The following is a 26,318-nucleotide window of genomic DNA, read 5'->3' as shown; positions in this document are numbered from 1 at the left end:
TTAATAAGTGTGGAATTAACGAGCTTTTACTGTATAAAGATGGCAAAAACAGTCCATCGTTGTCAGCCAACAAACAAAACTGCAAATTCCAATCTATAGGAAAGGGAACAATGGCGCACACAGGGTCTTGATTTTTAAGTTGGCATTTAGTGTGGCACAAAATATATGCTAAATAGTTGGACAAAATTCGTTTTACAGATGTTGAGCAATGTAAAATAAGTACCAAGTTCTCAACTGAGTTTTGCGCGCTGTTGGAAATACATCTATGAGAAAGGAAACACAAAACAAAATCTCACTTTGCAATGCTTGTTGAAAGTTAACGTTAATTGTGTGATACAGCCAGCGTATACTTCGCAACTGTATAAAAACAACCAAAAAACCCTACTTTTACATTGATTGAAGCTGTACATAGCATTGACGAGTTAATGGAGTAGAATAGAAGTCACCTGCTTCGCCATGGGCCTCTGCGCTGGTGCGCCTTCTACGCACCGCACACGCACCGAAATTATTCTCACGGCTTTATTAGCGGCAAACATTCAAAACATTTCATGTGACTTCAACCACGCTGTGTATTTTCGTGTTTGCTACACGACTGGCTGGATTACAGGATTATAACTTCTTTGTGTGCGCGCTACAGCGACGTGCTGTCCAAGACTACGGTATCGCCCGCGGAATCTTTAAATGATCGATGAGTTATGTTTGCACTTTCAACGCTTCGCACAACCAGACGTGTTCACTTTAAATAAATGTTCTCGGTGATCGGGAGGCCGGAGAAGCAGCGCGGCGCCATGTTTTGCTCCGGAATTTCACGCCCTCTCCTCGTGGCAGTGGGGCAGCGCGGTGGTCGCTGGTCATAAAACACTTGTCACTTGACGGCTGCTCCGCCCACGACGGTTCGCTTTCAATGCCTTTGAAAACGAGGGGGGGGGGGGTTGAGGGAGATGCGGGAGACGACGGCACCTCGGAAGATGCGTACGACGCGCTTCGGCCCTTTCTGCCAGGCGGCTATTCCTTTTCAGTCAGTTGCGGTTACTTTCCCTCGTTCGGGCTCCCAGCATCGGCGGGCACCCGCCCCTCAGTATTCAGTCGAGAGTCATCGGGAAAAAACGGAGTCGGATACCGAGACAGGATGGTACGATTCTACGGATACCGAGATTCGACGGCGATGCCACAGTGAGAAGGCAGCTGCCCTGTTCTTCATCGGACCTGACTGTTTTGACTTTTGAAGAGCGATCCGCAGATGAGCGCCGATGTGTTCTGACAACTCGCTAACTTTCCGCCGGATTTTTGTGTTCGTATCGCGTTCAGTAAGTCGTTTTTCTCCTTCGTCGCATGTTACTTTCCGTGTTTTTCGTAAGTGAAATGTGTGCTGCGTTTATTATTGTCTACATTACCGCGTAATTTTTTTATAATTTGTTAGTTTGTGAATACCGATGTGGTGGGCTTTATTGTGCGCTTCGAAGTAGGTTGGTTAAGTTCTCGCCCTCAGCGATGTTGTCAGCATTTGCGTGTGCTATTTTGTTCTTTTCTCGCGTTGTAGTGCGTCAGCTTAACACCCTTTTTTCATTTGCCCTTCGCCGCTCGATTCGCGCAAAGAAATGATGGATTTGTAACACACAAATTTTTATTAGTTGTGAAGTTGTCGCAGACTTTCAAGCTCTTGCCGCAGTCACCTTTTAATTAATAAATAGGGGATGAACTTTCTGGTAGTTCAAGGTGGTTATGGATCTCGGCTGTATCGAATGTCTGTTCACGTGTACGTGTTCATTTATTTCATTTTCTATCACGCTTCGCTTTTCACTGAGTTCCTTTAGAACCTTCGGTGAACTGACAAATCAAATAAGCGCTAACACCTAGGGAGGCTGTGTGTGTTTGTGAGTGGTCCCGTTTCCCCGATTTCTAATATAAGGACGTTATTGAAGGTAATTAGTGTAGGTTCTGTGCAGCTGTTATCTGCCAGCAAGCGGTCAGCAGAACAAAGCGCGAAATGCGAAATTATTTTCAAAACTTGCAGTATCTTTGCCATATGTATACATGCAGAATAAACTTGTGTGTACTCTCAGCTTTTGTACGCTCATTATCCCTGCTGCTTGCCTAAAAGCAAAAGCGTGGGCAACATGCATTTATTTACGTGCACAAAAATCTACCTCACGTTAAACTACACATTCAGTGAAAATGTTTTCATTTCCAGCGTTAAACGCTGGAAATGAAAGAACGATGGTGCAGCCAACGATAAAGGCTAGCAAAAAATATTGGAGCTGCCAATATTTATACAATGTTGGCGATACGTACGACGAACAATGTTGGCTACAGCCATCCTTGCCATTATTGGCGATATGTTGGACGGACAATGTTGGCTACAGCCATCCTTGCCATTATTGGCGATATGTTGGACGGACAATGTTGGCTACAGCCATCCTTGCCATTATTGGAAAATCATTGGCATCCAATATTGGACCAATGCATATTTAGGTGTAGCAAACCCCCAAAAGCCAACGCAGGACCAATATTTCTGCCAATGTTTACCAACATTGTTCCGAGATTGGTCCAATGCCGGCGTGCTGCCTGGGTTGTGAATGTCCACTGCCCACACGGAAACAACACTTCGTTCACTCCGTCGTGTGGCGAGCCTAAACGTTGGAATGCTTCAAAGAAACATCCTCGATGTTTATCAAGTTCACTGCACTTCAGCAAATAATGTTCAATATAACCATAGGTCTTACAAATATGACACAACGGCGTCGCGGCAAGGTGTCACTATAAGCGACGAAGCAGTTATTTTGAGAAAGTCGCTGGCAGGCTGAAAAAGACAACTGCCAAGGTGTATCACCTGGCCAATCATCGGGGCCTTTAACCTCGCAGTTCTGATATGGTCCGCTCTTACAATTAGGGATTTCGCGTGACCTTATCAACCACTTTTTATAGGTCACTGCAGGCCTCCCATGTATGTCGATGTCGTTCTTATGCGGCCGAATTGAGAACGCTTTTTCGCTCGCAGGTGCTGCTTGCTATTAGCCGGCTGCCTTTTTTTAAAATGTATAGTATAAGGAGAGGTTGATGCCAATGCATGGCGCCGGTTACTCCCCTTCTCTTGCATAATAGTTGTCTTCACAAAGGGGAGAACAAACACGAAGCTATACAAAGCCACACAGTGCAACACTCGCGCGCTCAGTCCAAGTTCTTAAATACAAAAATGTGTCCACGCAACGCAAAAGTTGAACAAACACAAGTGTTCATGAAATTGAAATGTCCACATGTAACATAAAAGTTCGCTAATATGCTGTCATACCCGATCATAAGTCACTTGGGACTTGTCCCTTAAGTGCCGCGCTCTAACTGCAACAGTTATGTTTTCACAAAGAATTATCTGCTAAAACGAAAATACAAGAATCGTGTATCCATATACCGGTTGATAATAACGCGAACAAAATTTTTATCAGATTTAGTACCTTCGTGATATTTCTGATTTCTCCAAAAATTGCACTACAGCGTGCGCAACAATGTTTTGAAAATTTCCTCTTGGCCATAGGCACAAAATTCTTGCTATTGGTGGGGGCCGTTATCCAAACAAATTAGTTTTTGGAAAAATTTCTTTCGAGGAGCATCATAATTTTTACATTGTAGATGTAGGCGCTCTATGTCTTCTTAAGTTTCTCCACATGAGCATGTAGCACTGTCAGATTCTCTTATTCTATGCACGAAGGTCTTCGTATAGGCCGTGCCTAGCCGAATCTTAAGAATGACTGTTTTTACAGATCGGCTAATCTTTATCGGAATATTAAATTCTACGCCTGGATCAATGCTACATAACTGAGTGTTCTGTGCTCCATTTGCGAACCAAGTTTCCTTGGACAATCGACAGCACAGACTATTCAGTATACATCGCGCATCACTCTATATACGCTAGAGGCAGTAGTGATAAATTATTCTCCTGATGGGCTGCATGTGCCATGCGATCAGCTGTGTCGTTTCTTATAATTTCACAGTGACTTAGAACCCTCTGGAAAATTATGTTGCGGCCTAAATATCTCGCTATGGCGTATGTCTTCTGTATTTTGTAAGTGAGTGCGCTACCTTTGTTTCCTAAGCTGATTATTTTTAAACAGCGTAATAAGGCTTGCGAGTCACTGAGAACTACCCAGTGAAGAGGACCCGGCTGTCAACATATGAAGCGTAAAGCACAGCGTATTGCACAAAGTTTTACTGTTGCGAATGCTGTAAACTGGCAAAGCTTAAAAGCTTTTTTCTCTTGGTATGCAGCTATAAAGAATGCTGCCGTGGAACTTTGCTTCCAACATGATCCATTGGTGTAGACGTGAATACGGTCTACATATTTAGTATAAAGATGTGACAAGGTTAATTACTTTATCGCAATTATGGGCACAGCACTCTTACGAGCTGATCCCGGAATCGAAGTTACAATTTCTGGAATTGCGAACCGCCACGGGGGATTAGCTGCGCATGGGGGCCAGTACTCGTGCGTAGGCAGTAAGTTTTTGCATCGTACTATACCTTCCTGGATCTGTTCGGCTGTTCTATCCTGAATAGCTCGGCATAAAGGACCGTTAGCGTGTTGAGTTGCCAAACGAAAATAATGTCGACAAATTTCAGTGAATCTCAGGGCATGGAAAGTTGGTTGACGAGACTCAGCAATTACCGGAGCACCGGCAGATGCTAGTGGTACTCCAAGACATATACGAAGGATTCTGGCCACCAATCTTTGGATTGTTTAATCTAAATTACGGGATATCCCGTGCAGGAGGGGGCAGAGCAAGTTATTTTTTGTCTAATGATTGCCGAGTGAACACGTAACAAAGAAGGACGGGAACTACCCCATCTCACTCTGGCAAATCAACGAAGAATATTGATTAGGCAGCTGACGTTTTTTTTCTTCTAGTGTTTTTATTTGAGGAGCCCAGGACTGCCGTCTGTCTAAAATTACCTCTTAAAACTTGGGCTCTCGCACAAGTTGTAAACGTTGCGAGTCTGTCTCGAGCTTGAATTCCTTGAGGCATAATCTTATAAAAGCAAGTGCTGCTTTTTTCTCGTGGGAAAGAATCATGCCGCTGCTTTAAAAAAAATCATTAATTATTTTTAGGCCAGCTTGGGGCTTCTGCTGAACCGCTTGGGTACTCGAGTCCGATGCCCATATGCACAGGCCTTCTGCATTAAGTGAATAATTCAAAGGGGAAGGTAAGATGTAGGACAGTTCAGCCATAACGCAAATAAGTAAAAATGAACTGAGTACACTACCTTCCGGAACACCTTGACTAACTTCATGTTCTTTGCTTTTGCCGTCAGCTCTCTCAATAAAAAATTTTCAGGTCTCTTGAGAATTCTGCAGTCCATTTCCCTTTAAGATAATATGCCTAGCATCCGGATTGGCTATACTTTGCTCTTGCGAACTCTTATAGCGTAACAGAGTTTTATAAATGCAGGTTCTGACCTGTTACAAGGAACATGGAACGAACTTTTGTACAGTTTTGAACAAAACGCCGCAGCATTAGGATTGACTAAATCAAATAAACATAGCAAGAATTATCACCTTACACTGGTCACCGATGCTTCTCTTCTCTTAAGAACATCTAAAAAGATTGAATAAATATATTTCTCAGCACCCATATACACGAATACGTCTTACGCTTCAAGTGTTCATGGGAGAAAATTTCAACCGATAGTGATGCTGGGCATATAACGGCCAATGGCAATATGCAATTACAAAAGAATACAGATATGTGAATTTGGTTCCTGTTCATCAAGCGAACTTTGACAGAATTGGGCCGATCCCAAGCCTGTGTAAGTATCGATAGTAAGTGAAGCTTCGTTTCGCTTACTATCGTTTTGTTTGGTTCTTGCGCAAAGAAAAAAAAAGAGAGGTTATTCAAGCCTAACGTTAATTACGCAAATAGGACGCGTTGTTTATGCAATAGTAACGCCATGGCGCAAATATGGTTCGCTGTGGGTGCAGTGTCTGTTTCCGTAGGGCGCAAATGCACATTAAAAGGGCCCTGCAATACTTTTTATCATGGTCAGAAAACGCTGCGATTGGTAGTCGAGGCTCCTGAGAACACGTGAGCCAAACGTTATAGCGCAGTGCGCGGCCTGGAATGTACAATTAATTCTCAGAGTCAGCGAAAAATCGTTCCCCCTTCTCTCGACAAATGATGCCATAAACACAAATGATCACGCCATAAACCCAAAGTCCACGGCCATTGTTTGATTTGAACATCATGAGCTGCTTAGTTAGCGTAGCCGCCGCGGGATGCCGCCACATGCCCCCGCGAGCGCTAGCGATCACACTGAAAGTAAGCCGTGCGTTCGAAGAAGAACGCCACGCCTGCGCGCAACGCGCAGCACAGTCACAGCGAAAGCTCGAAGAGTGGCCTTTCGAGAGCCCGTTCCAAACTCTCTTGGGGCATCTAATACAACTACACATGTAACCTATCCCCTACGCCACAAATGATATTTTTTGTGAAGTAGGGAGGCTCCCACTATGACATTATTTTTCTTTCTGCGGATAAGCGAGGTACTCGCTACACACATGTAAGGCATTATGTGCGCTTTGTTGATGCTGCATGTGGCTGATGACGACGAAGAATTAGGGCTGAGCTCTTTTTAGTGGGTGGGAAGCTTTAAACCACACACTCGTTGCGAAGTTAGCATTGTGTGACGCCTGAATGTTATTTTACTCTTCTGCCACCCTATATTACATATGTTAACGCGGTTCCTTGCCCGACATGACGCCTGAATAGGGTTTTTACAAAGGAGTTTCAAGCACCAGCATGGCTCTGTGGTAGCATACACCGACTGCCACGCATAGGGCCTGTGTTTCAAATCCCATCCAATCCTTGATCATTTTTTCTTATTTCGCACGATAGCGGTTACGTACATCGGCGGCGTTGGACAACTACAGCACTGTTGTTGTGATCTCATAACAGCCTTTCGCTGTAAAAAAAGAAAGAAAAAGTGCTCAAGGTCATGACGCGCGCTGACGAAAGGTCTTCTTGCCCCCTTGTCATCCCTCTCTCTGCGTAGCTTTCACAGCGCTCGCTAGTACGAAAGGAGAGAGAAAGCGCTCAAAGCGTGCGACACATCCCTATAACTCCGCTCCTACTGCGGGATTCTAAAAATGTTTGCGGCGGTCTATTCGTGAGGCAATAAGTGCTTTGAATGAAGCCATTGGACGATTACTTGGAAAAGTGTTGCACAGACCCTTTAAGCGTAACGGATTCACCGAACGTGAAGTATTGCACAACACAAAAAAAGGTGAAAAATGATCACAAATATACAAATAACAACTTTACATTTACAAAAGTTGACGAACACTGAAATTTGGGACAAATGCTGCTATTCGAATTTTAATTCAGATGCGATCACAGATGTGAAACTCGGGTAATTGACATATGGGTGACGTAATTGAAAAAAAGTTTAAGTGGCACTGTTAGTGTTCTGGGTGGATTAAGTGCGACAAGCCCCAGTGCATGGTTCTGCAAGTGTTTCATAAGTACATGTGTATGGTGAACATTTTCTTGTACGAGGAGAGGCAGAATGGGATATGAATGCAACTTTATTTATTTCTTCATTTCAGGTACCTCGGATCGCCGCAGCTTTGGAGATGGGGATGAGGTTGCAATTGAACAAGAAATTCAATAGTGAAAAAGACACGGCGGCATAGTTGGTATAAATGCAGCAACGCAAGAACACTGGAGAAAATGAGCTATACAAGAATGACGTCACAGTAAACAAGAGCAGTGCCTCGTAAAGAGGCACGGACAGGTACTGGAGAAATTATCATAGTGTTTTCGTTCGAGTTCGTAGGTCAAAGTCAACTATATGTGAGGTGGCTTTAGCAAAAAGTTTAAAGTTAGGTAGGAATTAAAACTAATACGAGAGAGAGAAACGAAGAGGAAAGGCAGGGAGGTTAACTAAACTAATACGAGTACTTTTGCGTTATTAGGACATCATTATGAAGAGGTAAAATTGCGAGAGAATGAAGAAAGCGCCGGTGAGGTTCAAATAGCGTAAGTTTTGTTTTAGCAAGATTACTAATAATTGCTGGAGGTCTCACGTCCCAGGTCCACGATATGACTACGAGGGACGCCGTCTCGGGAAATTTTGGCCATCTGGTGTTCTTTAACGTTCACCTAAATCCAAGTACGCGGGCCTCTAGCACTCCGCCTCTATCGACGTGCGACCGCCGCGGCCGGGATTCGATCCTGCGACCTTCGGGTCAGCAGTCAAGCACCGTAACCACTAGACCACCGTGGCGGCTCTTTTTTAGCAAAATTGATGTGTAGTTCATTATTAGCACGTCATAGTGCTGGATTACGCAAATCTGATATTTCCGTCTCGATATGACTTCATTTCTGTTGTCATTCTAAGCATAAAAGTTGGTGCCGTTTGCGTAGAGTATATAGTGAGCAAAACAAAGGCTGGAAGGCAGGTCATTTCTATATGCAAGAAGAGAAGGCGAAGCATACAGCCTTGCGGGTTAATTTTTTTTTTTTTTTGAGAAAGTTGGAAAACAGAACAGTAATCGCCAATAGGCTAAATGTAAACCCTGCTGTGCGGCAATTTAATGCCATATAATAAAGGCTGGGCCACGAATTCCTAGTGGCTCTGTTCTAAAAAAGAGAATTATATAACTGGCGGTATGAAGAGACGTGAGGCTAAGAGAAGGTGAGGTGAGGTTGTTTTTTTTTTTTTTGTCCATATGTGGTGAAAGTACACTAGACAACATTAAATACAAGACGCAATGGGCTGCCACTGTAGGGGGTTCTCTCTTGCAACGTGTTTAGAAGAGTGGAAACGTTACCATAGTTTGACGAAAGGGGACGTTGGTGTCAAATTCGTTTATACATAGCACCATGAACTATAGATGAGCCAAGTGAGCCGCCGATGTCAGCATCCGTTTAAAGGAGGTATAATTCAAGGGTCCTACATTCTGGGCCGCAATGATACTCATCAAAAGCTGCCCTCTAAAGGTCGAGGACGCTTTATATCTATAAGCATCCAAAAACAGATGTGTCTTTCATTGGAAACATTCCTTCAAAAAAAAAAAAAAGAGGAATGACTATTTGTCGCGTGTGCTACAACGGCGCTTTCTTTTTTCTTGGAGATGAGAGTAATCTTCACTTAGAATACAGGCATTGGCGTAGCCGGGGGTGTACAACACCTCCCCCCCACAACAAATATGTCGATCTTGCATATATATATATATATATATATATATATAGGGTTTTTGCTTGGACCGCATCAGTACAAAAAATACGGTCAAATATGCGACAAATTGCATATTTTTTCTGATTTCACAATTTTGTCCGAGTAGATTTGAACTCTATTTCACCGCTAAACATTTTTGTGCAAGAATAAACTTTTATGAAAACCACACTAACGTTAAGATCGCTTCAGGAAATTTTGAGTTAGCTTAAGAAGAAATCGCGAACCGTGAAGATTTTCGTTGTTTTTGAAAATATGTAACTGGCAGTGAAACGCAATCGTTAAATAGCACAACTAAACAGAACCTCTGTAGTAGTGCAAGCGCTGTTTTGAAGTTGAACATGCAAAAATAAATTTTGTATCAATTTTTCTATTATGCACTATTTAACAAATGCATGCGAACTTTGAGTTGGCGCCACGGTCTTGACAATTGTTTTCAACGACTATATATATATATATATATATATCAACTTTAGAAAACCTAGTTAAAGAAAACAAAATTCAGGCATCTGCACTAAAATCCCTAGTCCCCTTGAGCCCGGTAGCTGGCAGATTTTATCTGCTCCCTAAAATTCATAAAACAATTAACCTAGGCCGACCAATAGTTTCAGGGATAGGAACCGTCACGGAAAACCTGTCCCGTTACGTAGATAGCATAATCAGTTACATTCCTCCCAAGTTTTGTTCACATATCAAGGATACTAACCACTTTCTGTCCGACATAGCTGATTTGCATGTTCCAGGTGATGCTCTTCTGGTCACACTGGGCGTGGCATCACTGTACACGAACATTCCCCATGCAGATGGGATTCAGTCTGTACTCCACGCTTATAACGACTCCGTAGAAGACAAACCCATCGACGATACCACCCTAGGCATTATTTTAGCACTAATCCTCGAGCTTAACAACTTTGAATTCGACGGCGAACATTACGTTCAAACCAGCGGCACCTCGATGGGCACAAAAATAGGTCCAAACTATGCGAACATTTTCATGGGCATGCTAGAAAACGATTTCCTCGCCACTCGTGATCTTAAACCGCTTTTTTTACAGACGCTTCATCGACGATATTTTCTTAATTTGGCACCACGGTGAAGCTGCATTGCTGTCTTTCATTGCTGACTTCAATAATGCAGAACCACCGATTTCCCTTTCCCATTCTTATTCACCACTCAGCATAAACTTCCTTGACGTCACTGTCTCTTTGTGCAATGGTGAACTAACTACGAACCTTCACAGAAAGCCCACTGACCGATAGCGATATCTCCATTTTAAAAGCAGTCATGTCAAACATTGCAAAACGAGTATCCCTTATAGCCCAGCTATCCGTTTCAAAAGACTTTGTTCGGACGACAGTGAATACACTCGTAACTGTGACCAGCTTCGTAAAGCACTTACAGAACCGCACAATCCTTCACGTATAAGTGACGACGCTCTCAAGCGGGCCGATTCTCTAGACCGTAAAGATCTCATCAGCACTGACAAGCGATTAGCGCCGACCTCACGAACTAACCTCATCCTATGCATCTATTCCTAACGTGTCGCACATTCTCGTAAGCACTACAACCTATTGACACAGAGCGATCGGCTTAAGAACGTTTTCACTGAATCACCAAGAGTGGTTTATCGCCGATCAAGGAACCTGCGCGACATGGCAACTTCATCCAAGACTAAAGCCATAGCTCCTGTTGGTTTTCATCCCTGCAACAAACCACGGTGTAAAGTTTGCGTGCATATGACTACTGCAAAGACTGCTAAAAGCACAGTATCTAATTTTTCAATTAAGATTAACGGAGACTTCCCCTGCGACAGCACTAACGTAATCTACTTACTTGAATGCTCAGTGTGTCACATGCAATACATCGGTCAGACCGAAACATCATTTCGTATCCGTTTCAACAATCACAGAGCACACACTAACAGTTTGCCGCATCTTCCATTGTCAAACAGGTCATTCATTTGACAAAATCATGGTGACGATATTACAATCAGGCTTCAAATCGCACCATGATCGCGAAGTCCGAGAATCCTTTCTAATCCATAAATTTGTAGCGACCACTGCGCACAGACCTACGCAGCCTCCGTCTCGTCACTGATTAGCCCGGCGTGACACAGCTACCTGCTGCAACACGCTTCCGATAAAAGACAGCGCCACGCAGTTTCGTCGGAGGCTTACGTCACCACTGCTGGCTATATAACCCAAGCTACCAAGCTTGGTTTCATGTCTGTTTCTCTAACCTTCCGAAGCGCAGCATCGGCATGCTTGCCCTGCTGCTGCTACTACGTTAATAAACAGTTGCGTTTTATGTTGGTATGCGTCCTTCCATCGACACGGCATCCCACATCTGGTGACCCGGAAACCGAACAAACCGCACCGCCATGGCCGACCCGGAAGCTCTCACAGCTCTGCGCCAGCAAGTGCAACAACTTCAACAGGCACTGCAGACCCAGCAACAGCAGCCTTCCCGCAGCGCCTCCACAACAGAGGCCGTGCCTGCCGGCTCCGCTGAGGACGTCAGAGCTCCCGCAGAAGGCATCCCGCACGCTGCCTCATACGACGCCTGGCGTGTCGCCGTCAAGCTTCCGCCGTTTTGGGCGGACTCGCCCGAAGTCTGGTTCGCCCAGGTCGAGGCCCAGTTCTCCCTGGCGCGCATCACGCAAGACCGCACCCGCTACGATTACGTCGTCGCCCACCTCGACGCACGTTATGCCATCGAGGTCCGGGATATTCTCGCCAACCCACCATCCAGGCTGTCGCCGCACCGCTGAACACCGCGGAGCTTGCACGCCGCATCGACGACATCGATCGACAGCTCAACTCCATTCAACAACGCTTGGGTGAACGTCTTCCGATGCACCAGCGCCGCCACTCGCAAAGCCGCGACCTTAACACCAGTTCGTCGCGGCAACCCGACAACAACGGCCCGTGCTACTACCACCGACGCTTCGGGGACAGAGCCCGGCAATGTCGACCACCCTGTTCCGCTGGGCATGCGGAAAACTCCAACGGCAGCTCGTAGAGACGGCCGCAAGCTGCCAACCCGGAGGCCGTCGCATCTTCGTCACCGACCAAATCACGAAGCAGCGGTTCCTTGTCGACAGCGGTTCCGACATTTGCTGCTACCCGCGATCCCATCTTCAAGGTCCTCGTCCGCCTACGTCTTTCGAGCTCAGCGCGGCAAACCGCTCTACAATCAAGACGTACGGCTCGCTCTGCCTGCACATCCAGCTCGGAAACATGCGCCGTGACCTTCGCTTGAATTTTGTCATCGCTGACGTCGCCGAGCCAATCATCGGCTCAGACTTTCTGGCCCACTACAACCTCCTTCCGGACTGCCGCAACGACCTCCTCATCGACGCGACAACGAGACATTCCACACCAGGCCAGCGAACGACCGCCCAACAGCCAAGCATCAAGGTACTCAGTGTTGACAATCATTCGCCGTACCACGCCATCCTCGCCGAATTTCCCGGACTGACGCGCCCCAGCGGACTGCCACGCAGAGTGCAGCACACCACCGTGCACTACATCCGGACAACTTCAGGCCCCCCGGTTTTCTGCCGCGCCCGTCGCCTTGCCCCGGACCGCATGCGCATAGCCAAAGCAGAGTTCGAGGCCATGCTCCGCGAAGGAATCGCCCGCCGCTCTGACAGTCCATGGGCCTCGCCACTACACCTTGTTCCGAAGAAGACCGAAGGCTGGCGGCCCTGCGGAGACTACCGTGCCCTCAACGCGCGCACCATCCCGGACAGGTACCCCATCCACCACATACAGGACTTCGCCCATCGCATCTATGGCTGCCACGTGTTCTCCGTGCTAGACTTGGTGAAGGCGTACACACAGATACCCGTCAATCCGGATGACGTCCCGAAAACGGCAATCATCACTCCCTTTGGCTTGTTCGAGTTTCCCTTCATGAGCTTCGGCCTGAGGAACGCTGGACAAACCTTTCAGCGCTTCATCGACGAAGTCGTCCGCGGCCTCGACTTCTGCTTCGTTTACCTTGACGACATACTGGTATTTTCCCGCGACGCCGCAGAGCACCACAGGCACCTTCGTCTGCTGTTCCAACGCCTCGACGACGACGGTCTACTCGTCAATATCCAAAAAAGCACGCTAGGCGCTTCCGTCGTCCGCTTCCTCGGCCACGAAGTTTCATCTGAGGGAACTCGGCCCTTGCCCCAACGCATCTCAGACCTGCAAAGTTACCCTCAACCCATCACCGCTAAAGACCTTCGCCGTTTCCTTGGCATGCTGAACTTCTACAGGCGTTTCTTGCCACACGCTGCCGACTACCAGGCTCCCCTCCATGATCCTTTGGCCGGCCTACGAGGAAACCAACCCGTCACGTGGACACCGACGTTAGCGAGAACTTTTGAAGATTGCAAAGCCGCCCTCTGCACCGCCACGCTCCTCGCCCATCCCGTGCCAGACGCTCCCTTGGGACTGTTCACGGACGCATCTAGCTTCGCCATCGGCGCCGCCCTCGTGCAACGCGTGGAAAACACCTGGCATCCCTTGGCGTTCTTCTCCAAGAAGCTCGAAGCTCGGAAAACGACCCCTTCAACCGCCAGTTCCACTGAGGAAACCACGACCACCGCCCCGACAATGTTGCCAGCCTACTACAGAGAACTTCTGGCGATATACGAAGCAGTGCAACACTTTCGCCACATTCTCGAAGCACAGAACTGCACCATCTATACAGACCACAAGCCTCTTACCTACGCCTTCTCTCAACGTCGCGACAAACTCCCGCCTGTACAGCAGAACCAACTCTCGTTCATTGCACAGTTCACCACCGACATCCAACATGTCAGCGGGAAAGACAACGTGGTCGCCGACGCGTTTTCACGTGTAGCAGCCATCAGCTCTGTGCAGATAACAGCAGACGTCCTCGCCGAGGCTCAGACTACGGACACCGAACTGCAGGAACTTCTCAAAGGCACGTCCTCACTTCAGCTGCAACAAGTACCCATCCCAGGGTCGACAACTACAATCTGTTGCGACATGTCGACAGGACTAAGCAGGCCCTATGTGCCCCTGTCATATCGCCGTGGTCTTTTCAACCAGCTCGACAACCTCAGCCATCCTGGCATACGCGCCTCGACACGCCTCGTGGCTGACCGCTACGTCTGGCCCTCCATGCAGCGGGATTGTCGCACCTGGGCGCGCTCCTGCATTCAATGCCAACGCGCTAAAGTCACCAGGCACGTCACGTCACCACTCGGAACATTCCCTCAGCCCTCTGGTCGGTTTGAGCACGTCCACCTCGACATCATAGGACCCTTTCCCCCGGCTGGACCCTATCGCTACTGCCTCACCGCCATCGACCGCTACACTCGATGGCCCGAGGCATGGCCTCTCGAGGGAATCGCCGCGGAAGACGTAGCCTCGGCCTTCTTCTCCGGCTGGACTGCCCGTTTCGGCGCTCCCCGCCGCGTAACCACCGACCAAGGGCGACAGTTTGAGTCTCACCTATTCAGGCTCCTGGGATTGACCATCGGGTTTGAGCGCTTGAGGACCACGAGCTACCATCCCTGCGCCAACGGAATGATCGAGCGTTTTCACCGACAGTTCAAAGCCGCCATTATGTGCCACCCGGACTCAACCTGGCTCGAGGCCATCCCAGCTGTCATCCTCGGTCTTCGCGCCACCTTCAAGCCGGACATCCATGCTACGCCAGCAGAGCTCGTCTACGGGGAACCACTCCGTCTGCCAGGTGAATTTCTCGCAGCTCTGCCATCCAGCACTACGACGTCAGACCCCACCGACTTCGTCGCCCGGCTCCGACGCACCATCGCTGCCTTACGCCCGTCCCCTGCAGCCCACCATAGCAAGCCCACACCTTTTGTATTCAAAGAGCTAGCATCGTGCATGCATGCTTTCCTCCGCGACGACACCGTCCGCCGGCCTTTCCAGCCACCCTACAGCGGACCCTATCTAGTCGTCCATCGCGACGACAAGAACTTCACCTTGCGCTTGAACGGGAACGACGTCCGCGTCTCGATTGACCGACTCAAGCCCGCATACATCGCGGCGAACGAACCTGGCAGCGCCACTCTTTCAACTGGCGTCCTTCCACAGCCATCGACGTCGCAGCCCGCTCCTTTCACGACACGCTCTGGACGTCTGGTACGCCTCCCAGATTTCTACAGACCCTGAGGGCTCTGGACTCCGCGGGGGGGTGATGTGGCGACCACTGCGCACAGACCTACGCAGCCTCCGTCTCGTCACTGATTAGCCTGGCGTGACACAGCTACCTGCTGCAACACGCTTCCGATAAAAGACAGCGCCACGAAGTTTCGTCGGAGGCTTACGTCACCACTGCTGGCTATATAACCCAAGCTACCAAGCGGCATGCTTGCCCTGCTGCTGCTACTACGTTAATAAACAGTTGTTGCGTTTTATGTTGGGATGCGTCCTTCCATCGACACGGCATCCCACAAATTGAACCCTGTAGCGTCCGGTATTAACGAGAGCGTAGGAAAAGTGTCGTGTCTTTCTGTGATGTCTTGATGTTCGAATTTTTGTCATAACTTCAATGAAACGTGCCTAAGACATCTGCAAAAAAGTTTGATTATTGAACAATCGTTATCGTCTTGTCTCTTCACGTGCAACCATCGAGACTAGTGCGGTCAATCGCTGATGCTGCCTGATGTACTATATCTGTTTTATTATTGTTTTGTAAATGTTGTACATTCACTTCACCCACGTGTTGATGCTCATAAAAGCGGCTGTATGCTTGTACTTTAGTTTATTCTGACGAAGGCCGCGGCCGAAACGTAAATGAGTAAAAGCATATATATATATATTTATGTGTGTGTGTGTGTGTGTGTGTACACGCACACATAGACATAGAAAAGCACGCATGGACGTGTACGGTTGAACACCCGCAACCCCTCATTCCTGAAAGAAATTGCTGCCTACGCGACACAGGCATGGGAGTACTTAATTATTGCTGACTCAGTTTCGTTGGGCGGGGCTGTAAGATGCTCAATAAATAGGGCCCTTTTGCATGGCCCTCTGTTCCGCAATAGTCGCAGTGCAGTTGTACGTGTCTGTAAATTCCGAGTGGAATATGAAAAAAAAAGTACTTCATATATAGCATTATCGAATCGCCCACAAATATACCTTCTCTATACATTTAGAAGTTTTATACGTTCACGCACACAAAGTACAAAGAAACATGTTCAGACGCGAACTTTGGAATACAGAAATTGCGTTCCAATTTCGAAATCGCGTTTAAGCGGATGGGGAGGTCCACTCATCTGGAGCCCGTCCTGCCACCTATCGCGCATGTCGGAAACAGAGCGAGAAAAAGCCTTTGTCGAATATTTATATTCGCAGGACGGGTGTGTCCGGCGGACTGCTCTGAAAAAGAGCCTATAATGAATGGGAACAGCTGTTTCTGCTTCTGAATCACGTGTTGCTTTATACTTTCGTGCTCCGGCGAAGTCTTCATGACCTAAGTGTTCTGGCATCACGAACATTTCTTTGTTTGGGGAGAGCAGTTAAGAATCTGAGTTGGCGTTTCAGCACCGTAGATGGCGCAAGTGGGCCTTTCATGCAGTGCTGAATACAATTTTTGGCATGGAGGCTTTGGGGAATGTATTTCCAGCTGATAGGTCGTAGCACCACCTGCATGCCTAAGGTTTTAAAACTTAGTTTCATCCCAAGTTTTTTTTTTGTATGTCAAAAAATGCAGCACTCCCGTTACTATTTCACATACGCTGTCGAATTTTTATAAGAATTCCCTCGGTGAGGCTAGTATTTTTGGAATGACGATGTGAGACACAGCGTCAGTAATAAAACAAAAAGCTCTTGTGCAGGGATTTTATTTCTATCTGCTTTAAAAAAGAGCGTTTCCCACTGTACAGAGCGGTGGTTTTATAATTAGTTCCACCTACACAAACGAGTACGATTCCAAGCTGGTCCACCAGTAGTTAAAAAAAAATATTTGAAGGCACTAAATCATCCAAATTTGGCAAACCTATCCAGGGATCTATTTTTCTGTGGAATATTCCTTCGGTAAGATTCCAGGACCATTACAAGACTATTTTGGCGCGTTTTCGAGATTAACTGTTTTCATTTACATGATTCTTCAACATAGACAGAGCTTTAATGTAAGACAATAATTAGAAAGTCACGTCACCTGATTAAATCGTCTAAATTGCCGAATAGTCCATGTTCAAATGCAAGGCGTGACGTGTTTTTGTCTCTGACAAGAAGCCTGAATAAAAACTTTAATAATGCGAATGAAGTAAGGACAATTGAGTCTCTCTCTCTCTCTCTCTGTCTCCTTCCTACGCACTTACACCGGCTTTCCTTGTGCTGGTCTAGTGCGAGGCCCTGCGGAATATCCCTGCTACGTCACGGACCTTGCTTGACACCACCCATACACTACGAATTTCGGCATAAATCATTCGCGTACTCACAGTTTTAAAAGCAGAGCTGTTTAAGCCGGCCGTAAAAACTTTGGTGTCCGCAGAAGAGCATAGGTGGGTATGCGCCACAGGAAGTGGGCGATACCCACCACCGAGTACAGCAGGTGCGAGTCTTAAACCAAAACTCTGCTCGGCGAAGGGGTGCACGTGAAAGAGAGAGAGAGAAAGAAAGGGGAAGAAAAAGAAATATAGAGATAAGTCAAGGGAATGAAGACATAAAAAGATAGAAAGACAGAGAAAGACATAGGTAGAGAGAGAAAGAGACAGAAAAAGCAAGAGAAACAAAGAAAGAGAGAGAACGAAGCAGAGAGAGAACGAAATAGATAGAGAAAGAAATAGAAAGCAACAGGTGCAAAAAAAAAACAGATACAAGAAACAGAGAGAAAGAGGAAGAAAGACAAGAAAGAGACAAGCAAATAAAGAGAAACAAGGAGGCCTACCCAGCTCCGCTCTTCCTTCAGGCTTGGCGCCACTAGTGCGAAGCTGCCATAATTTTTTTGAGCTTCTGGTTCGTCGATTAAAATATGACTCCAACCCACTCATCCACTAGCCTCCCTTTTGGCCATGTTGGTGGAGTGACGAATGGGTAAAAAACAGAAAAGTAGTGGTGACTGGTTTGGTACCACAGCACCATTCCTTTTTTTTTTCGTACGCATGGCTTTTTCTTTGAGAAAGCCGTACGGTGCCCCTTTCTAGCTTTTTTCCACACTCTGCTTGAATACAACTTTCCCTTTAATTGTACAACAGTAGTTGTAGTGCGTTGTTCATTATAATATTCCAGGGACGTCGCACAGGAGTTGCTTAAAACATACCGACGGTTAGTTCGTGAGTCATGAAATTGATGAAGCAGCGCACAAAAGATACATTCACGTACATATAAACAAGTCACAAACACACACAAGCGCTGGGCTGCAACTGAAAACCCTGGCTTATGAGCACTAGCAATTAAGGGCATGCGCATTGACAGCAGTGACGAACACAACCAAAAAGTTACACAAATGTGACATTTTCGTTAAAATTTCACTCAAGATCTGATTACAGTACAAGGTAGCGACGCCCTATCTTGTGTTGTAAAAAGCGCTGGTCATTTAGCCTTTCATTGCAGGGATTGCACACCCACTCTGACAGGTGTGCGCAAGGAACGCAAGAAAGAAACAAGGGAAATCATCGAGGCAATGGAAATCGAAAAAATGGAAGGACAAACGTATCATTTGCCCCTCGGTATCATTCTCTAAAAAAGCGCACCGATATCTCGAACTTTGATCACATCTTTATTGAATATTAACGAAAATATCCCATTTGTCGATTTTTTTTTCTTCTTGTTTATTGATCACTGCTATCATAGCGCTTGCGCTTGTTGGCCTACTTATCCCGGCCGCGGCGGCTGCCTTTTCGAGGGAGCCGAAAATGTTTGAGGCCCGTGTACTTAGATTTAGGTGCACGTTAAAGAACCCCAGGTGGTCGAAATTTCCGGAGCCCTCCACTACGGTGTCCTTCATAATCATATCGTGCTTTTGGGACCTCAAACAACAGATATTAAATTATTATTAGCCTACTTAAGGCGGGTATTTCAACAATAAAGCAGCAGTTGCAGTCCAGTGCTTGTGCGTGTGTCTCCTTTGTGTGCGTGAACGTGTCTTTTGCGCGCTGCCTCATCAGTTTCATACCGAAGGGTATCGGGGTTAACTTTTTTTGTCCATTTAACCCTGGAAAACCATAAGTTAGCAGCATTAATAATAAATAATATCTGGGGTTTAACGCCCCAAAACCACGATATGATTATGAGGGACGCCGCAGTGGAGGGCTCCGGAAATTTCGACCACCGGGGGTTCTTTAACGGGCACCTAAATCTAAGTACACGGGCCTCACACATTTTCGCCTCCATCGAAAATATAAGTTAATAGCATGCAGGCAAACTTGCATACATCACCTGTGTGAACTGGGAAACATGAGTATCCAGATGAGCCTGGGTGGGGCGTTGGGACTTTCCAGGTTTTTGTCGCTATCATCCGTCAAAATGTTCTTTTTTAGGGCACGGAACTGTACGCCCAGCTGCGCACTATTTTCCGACCTTACTATGCGCACAATTGGAGAGAGATCTGTCATTCGTAGTGCTTGTTCAGAGTATCCGTAGAGAAGGATTTGTTCTAATCTATTTTGATCACGGGATACAAGAATTGATACTCCATACTTTATTTTTCTGTATCGCGACGCTAGGTTTCACTTTCTGCACGGCGTCGTGCGTTGCTCGCTGCCCTTAAGTGTCTGGTTTCGCTTTCTTTCTGACACTTTTATGGCAAACTAGCATCATGAGTCCGGCGCACAGCTGCACGAATCTGTCACTGATCGTCAACCATCTCCTTCTTGTCTTCGTGAATTCCCTGTCGTTATCTCCGGGTAAGTCGCCACGTTCAACACGCGCCATACGAAGCACGGACCTCGCCATTGTTAACTTCGAGGAAGAGTGCAGATAAGTCTGAGGCAACAAAGCGTTTGTTCTCAGTTCTTATAATGGTGAGCACGAGAAAAATTTAGGAACTTCCACTTACATCGATAATACCCTATCTTTCCGTGTTCTTACGGGCTGATGAGGCTCGTGGTGGCAAGCGTGCTTAATCAAAAGTTTTGTTCCAGTATCAATAGCACGTGCACACGCCGAACGTGAAGCTACAGTACAGTAAGATGAATAAGTTCTCGACTTCACTATTTTATCGGAACACTGCAATAATACAATTTTCCGGGTTTTCCCGCTTGCTATTTAAAAAAAAAATCGACAGATCCCACGCTGTGTGGGAATCGAGGTAATGCGTAGCAGCCAGCAAAGAGCTGCATGCATCGTCTTGTTTATCATTGAGGCTTATGAGGTCATTCATGTCGTGACATCTAGTTCGCTATATATCGCGAGATTGTCATGCATGCATGAGTGTATTCTGCTATATATATACGCTGCGTGACCTGCTATTTATGTCCGTCACGCATTCTTGTCATGCCATACCAATTTAGGTATATATTCAGTAAACAAAATGGCCGGGAGTGCACCATGAGCGTGGCATCTAAATCATACCCTACATGACATGCATGTCACTGATTTTCGTGTTACCACCTGTAATTTATGTTCGTCGCACAGTCACGTCGCGAGATACCAATTTTGGTGTATATCAAGCTAGCGAAACGGCCGCCAGCGCACCATGAGCGTGGCACGTAAGTCATGGTGCACATGACATGTGTGTCATGATTTTCATATTAACTCCTGTTATTTGTGTTCGCCACACAGTCACGTCACGTGATACCAATTTTGGTGTATATCAAGCTAGCGAAACGGCCGCCAGCGCGCCATGAGCGTGACACGTAAGTCATGCTGTGCATGACATGCGTGTCATGATTTTCATGTTACCACCTTTTATTTGTGTTCATCACACAGTGACGTCGCGCGATACCAATTTCGGTGTATATCAAACTATCGAAAGGGCCGCCAGCGCACCATGAGCGTGGCAGTAAGTCATGCTGTACATGACATGCGTGTCATGATTTTCATGTTAACTCCTGCTATTTATGTTCGTCACACAGTTAGGTCACGTGATACCAATTTTGGTGTATATCAAGCTAGCGAAACGGCCGCGAGCGCACCATGAGCGTGGCACGTAAGTCATGCTGTGCGTGACATGCGTGTCATGATTTTCATGTTAACTCCTGTTATTTATGTTCGTCACACAGTCACGTCACGCGATACCAGTTTTGGTGTATATCAAGCTAGCGAAACGGCCGCGAGCGCACCATTGGCGTCTCATGTAAGTCATGCTGTGCATGACATGCGTGTCATGATTTTCATGTTAACTCCTGTTATTTATGTTCGTCACACAGTCACGTCACGCGATACCAATTTTGGTGTATATCAAGCTAGCGAAACGGCCGCGAGCGCACCATGAGCGTGGCAGTAAGTCATGCTGTACATGATATGCGTGTCATGATTTGCACGTTAGGACCTGTCACTTATATACGTCATACACTCTTGTCACGCCATACCAATTTTGGTATATATCAAACTAACGAAACGGCCGCAAGAGCGCCAAAACAGTGGCATGTAAATCATGTCGTTCATGACATGGATATCATGATTTTCATGTTATGTTCGTCATAAAGTCACGTTACGCCATACCAATTTTATTAACGAAACAGCCAGGAGAGGCCGAAGTCGTAGGCGGCAAGATAGATAGATAGATAGATAGATAGATAGATAGATAGATAGATAGATAGATAGATAGATAGATAGATAGATAGATAGATAGATAGATAGATAGATAGATAGATAGATAGATAGATAGATAGATAGATAGATAGATAGATAGATAGATAGATAGATAGATAGATAGATAGATACGCTCAAACTTGCAGAGGTTCGCTAAGAAATGCTTCGCATTTAAAAGGAAAAGAAGACGAACAAATGTGGGAGCCAGCTCTCATCGTTCAGACAATCTTGTGCCCATTTTTACTTCTTTGTTTTTCAGAGGCCAGTACGATGTATCTTCCGGACCGCGAAGCTTCAGGTGGTCGTGCTACTGACAAAAACAATGAGCTTTATTACGGTGGCAGTGGAGGCTCAAGCAGAGGATCTTCTCGGAGGAGCCAGGAGATGATCGCCAAGTCCTCGAGCAACCCTCATGTCGCAGTCTCCGAGCGGCCGAAAGTAGAAACACTTTCACAAACACCGTTATCATCGCCTGCTTTGAATGTAACGGTGCCACGTCGTGCAGAGGGCGAGTTAAGAGTGGCGGCTCACCACTCGAAGAAATCCCAGAGTCTCATCGCGGGGTTCGGATTGCCCTACTACCCCGTCGCCGTGGGATTTCGCAGGCTTTATATCGTCCCGTACCCGTGGGCGTACTACGCTGTCTATCCTACTTCATGGAGACCCCCTGTAACCCCAGTGATCAACGTACCTGTAGTTGTGCACGTGCACCCGCAGATCGTGCCAGTGCACGTTCCCACACTTGTCTCGAACGCGGGTGGTGGCGGCCTTGGCTTTGTACCTGGCGGTGACTCGGGAGTAGCAGGTTCAGGCAATCCGACTGCCGAGGACGGCATCGGTGTTGACTTTGTGCCTACCTATCGCTGCGGCACAGTCAAGGCTGCTAACTGCCAAGGCTGAAGATGTGGTTGCGGGCTCTGTTCCGAGAGATACTGCCTACTTCAGAGTTTCATATGTCTATTCCTATTAAATCAATCCTCAATGGGGCGCTTCAATAGCGTCAGGGACGTTGATAAATAGAAAGGTGTTATGCTGGATACGGGAGAACCTTCATGAAACTAGCAGCATTGTACCGCGTGTAGTACGGCAGTCATACTTTCAAGAAATAAGAGGGTGCATCAGTATACGCTAGGCGTTTTGATGTCATCTTTCTTTATAAATAAAATAAGTTGTAGACAAAATAAATTGTCTCTTTGTATGCTTCTAATTTTTCCTCCGATCTTTATAACCATGAACAACAGCTGGTTGCTAACGACAGTGGCTAGGTTCCAGTCAGCAAACTGCTAAGGTACGCCAGAAGACTATTCTGCCGCATGCACTTCCGGCTAGGAGGAATTTGACGTAATTAATTATACAAAAATTCCTCTCGTTTGTTTGCGAACAGCTCGATATTTTAACTAACTAACTAACTAACTAACTAACTAACTAACTAACTAACTAACTAACTAACTAACTAACTAACTAACTAACTAACTAACTAACTAACTAAATGATCCACAACTGCTACAGGAACTAGCAGCAGTGAACCTGGGTCGACAAAATACAGGGCACGGAAGATTACTGCATATTGATCAAAGTAAAGACACTTGCACTTATTCTTTGTGAGTAATTTACGCTTGTTATTGCATGTTTATTTACAACAGCCATTCCAGGCTAATGTTCTTTGGTGCAGCTTGCTATTATGCACCAGACCAGCATGGGACATCGCTTAGGAATGTGAGTACCGTTCCTCTGCAATTTTTTCTGCTGATGTGACCACACGTGTTTGTGAGCCTGGTTTCTGGCTGCAAAGGCCGCGCTGCTATTGGGGACCATGGCTAAATTGGTGCGTGTACTGCGCAGGCACACACGTTCCACGCATCTTCTTTCCTGCATCTTCTTTCTTTCCATCCCTGAATGCCTTTCCCCCAGAACAGGGTAGCAAACCGTACGCGCGTGTGGTTAACCTTTTTGTCTTTCCTTATTTTCCTCCTCCCCCTGATATTTCTGTGCATGTTAACATTCCTGAGCCTTCAATAAATATTGCTGTGAGGGCTTAGATTCAGTTTTAGGACATTTGAGCACATCAATGAGTAGCTTTTTCTCGTAACCTAATGAAGCCAACAGACTAAGTTAGGTTGTGCCTGACCACGGTGTAAGAAAAATAATTTAGGTGTGGACACTCTCCGCCCGCCGCGAAGGAGAGCGCGTCCAGATAATGTTCGCCTTTAATACATGCGCCGGCCGCAGTTTCGTGGGGGGCGCTGCGACATGGGGGCTTAAGAAACCTATTGCGACAAGGCGAACGCGCGTTTTTCTTCATTTTTTTTTTCACCTCACTGCATTTTTTTAACCGTGCACGCTAGCAACTAGAGCAAGGAACGCATACCGCGTTTCTCGCGACCGTGCTCGCGACTGAAAAATGCGACGTGCGGGGAACGCGTCCCTAACGGCGTTGCGTACGTAAAAGCGCGGCGTCTTGCTTAGAGCGCGTGAGCAGTCTTTCTGCTCGCTGACTTCTCACGTGCGCAACGCCGTTACGGACGCTACGCACGCAGCTCGTCTTCTATAGTACATGCGCCGGCCGCGGTTGCGTGGGAGGCGCTGCGACATGGGGGCCGAGAGGAGGAAAGAGGCGAACATTATGTGGACGCGCCGTCGGGCGGAGTGTCCACACCTAAATTATTTTTTCTTACACCGTGTGCCTGACGAAGAAGACGATCCCCTCGATCAATTCTCCTTCCTTCCTTCTTAGATAATTTTTTCGATAACGGTTGTTTCCGCCGCTGTGGAGCAGTGGTTATGGGGCTCGTCCGCTGGCCCGAAGGTCGCGGGTTTGATCCCGGGCGTTGCGGTCGCATTTCGATGGAGGCGAAATGCTAGAGTCCCATCTATTGTGCGATGTCAGCGCACGTTAAAGAACGCCAGATGGTCGAAATTTCCTGAGCCCTACACTACGGCGTGTCTCATAATCATATCGAGGTTTTGGGACGTATAACCCCAACAAATATTATTGTTACTATTACCAAAAAATAATTTTTGGAGTGTTACGTGCCAGAACCACGATACGATTATGAAGCACGCCGTAGTGGAGGTCTCTGGAAATTTCGACCACCTGGGGTTATTTAACGTGCACCTAAATCTAAGTGCAGGGGCCTCTAACATTTTTCGGTAGCAGTTGCTGTTAGAACACATTGCTGTGACCGCCACCCGCCCCCAATGTAGCACCAATATTTTTCATACTCTGCCTATTCAACGTGTGCCAGCATATCTCCCAGTAACGCAAATTTTCTTATGATTTATTTTTTACATAAATTAATTCGTTTTTATTAGAAAACTACAGCGGGAACTCAGCAGTGGGACAATTATCTTTTAATGTCGCTGATTGAACACTCGCATTGTCCATTTTCTGCTCGGAACTCTCCTGCTACACAGTTTGTTATTGGTTTCATTCTTTCTCCCAATGTGTTAGCAGCAGTTGTATCATCATTACTTTGCTCCAGATTTGTTCAGCTTTTCGCGGTGAAACGCGCATGACTTCAAAAGCCACTCTTTCATGCGCATTCACGCTTTCAAACTCAGTATTGTCTAGTGTTGTTCAGTCGCCTATGGTCCTTTGTTGGCAACCAAGTAAACGTAGGTTCTAGCTCACGCTGCACCTGCCGAAATGGCAACTGAGACTGCTTTTGTAGCGTGGCATGAAAAGAACTCGCTGCGTCCTTTTGCGCTTTCACTAGAGAACGCAAGTTTTTAGTTTGTGTCTTTCTAACTTTCACGTAGAATGTTCGGAGGTGTTTCAATGTCACACGTCGCGCCCCTCTCGGGCTTAGAAAGAAGCCCGTGGATTAGTTCGTGCAAATGGCTCTCCGACGAGCCTTGATCTTGAAAACGGCTCGCTTCGGCCGCAGTCACTTTTCGAAAATGCTCCTGACGCACCTGCAACCTTGAATGCATGGGCATTGCGCTTTAGTGCGAGATGAGAGCGGTTTCCATCCTATGGTTTCTAGGACTGGTCCTCTATCAGGGTTTCTCAACTGGTAAGTGCTGCAGCACGTTTTTCGATAGGTATATGACGCAGGCCTGACAAGGATTTGCTCTTGGGCTAATTGGTCAGACATGTATTTACTGCAAAGTATGCATATAATGTGTGCAGATATAAGGAACACGCGATGACAATCTCTGCTACCAACCGTTGATTGCTGTAGGAAACGACATGTTTACGAGCTCTCTTTAGGGCCTGCGTCTAACCGCATAATCTGGCGAAAATCTGGCTCATTTACACAGTGCAAATGCGCAGAAGACGAAGACAGAAGAGGCTTGATACACACGAGCGCTGTGTGTGTGAAGCTTGTTTCCAAATAAAATATTGTTGTAAGTACAGCGCTCGTGTGGATCAAGACTCTTCTCTGTCTTCTGCGCATTTACCCC

General features: G+C 46.7%; 1 protein-coding gene across 1 annotated transcript; it reads left to right on the top strand.

The window, feature by feature from the left end:
* The first annotated feature begins 19,856 nt into the window (after positions 1-19,856).
* LOC119372911 (uncharacterized) lies at positions 19,857-22,975 on the top strand. The gene is made up of 2 exons (XM_037643166.2): positions 19,857-20,062; positions 22,171-22,975. Exons 1-2 carry the CDS (start codon positions 19,975-19,977, stop codon positions 22,809-22,811), a joined length of 729 nt encoding a protein of 242 aa, XP_037499094.1. The 5' UTR covers positions 19,857-19,974; the 3' UTR covers positions 22,812-22,975.
* Positions 22,976-26,318: the final 3,343 nt, after the last annotated feature.

This window comes from Rhipicephalus sanguineus, chromosome 1 (genome assembly GCF_013339695.2).
Source record: "Rhipicephalus sanguineus isolate Rsan-2018 chromosome 1, BIME_Rsan_1.4, whole genome shotgun sequence".
Classification (NCBI taxonomy): domain Eukaryota; kingdom Metazoa; phylum Arthropoda; class Arachnida; order Ixodida; family Ixodidae; genus Rhipicephalus; species Rhipicephalus sanguineus.
Note: the sequence above shows the minus strand (reverse complement) of the source record. Positions and strands in the feature narration are given on the sequence as shown.

Coding starts and splice junctions, on each gene's coding strand:
- LOC119372911 (XM_037643166.2), top strand. CDS start 19,975: ATGAGTCCGGCGCACAGCTGCACGAATCTGTCACTGATCGTCAACCAT. Junction 20,063..22,170: donor TTCCCTGTCGTTATCTCCGG/GTAAGTCGCCAC, acceptor TTTGTTTTTCAG/AGGCCAGTACGATGTATCTT.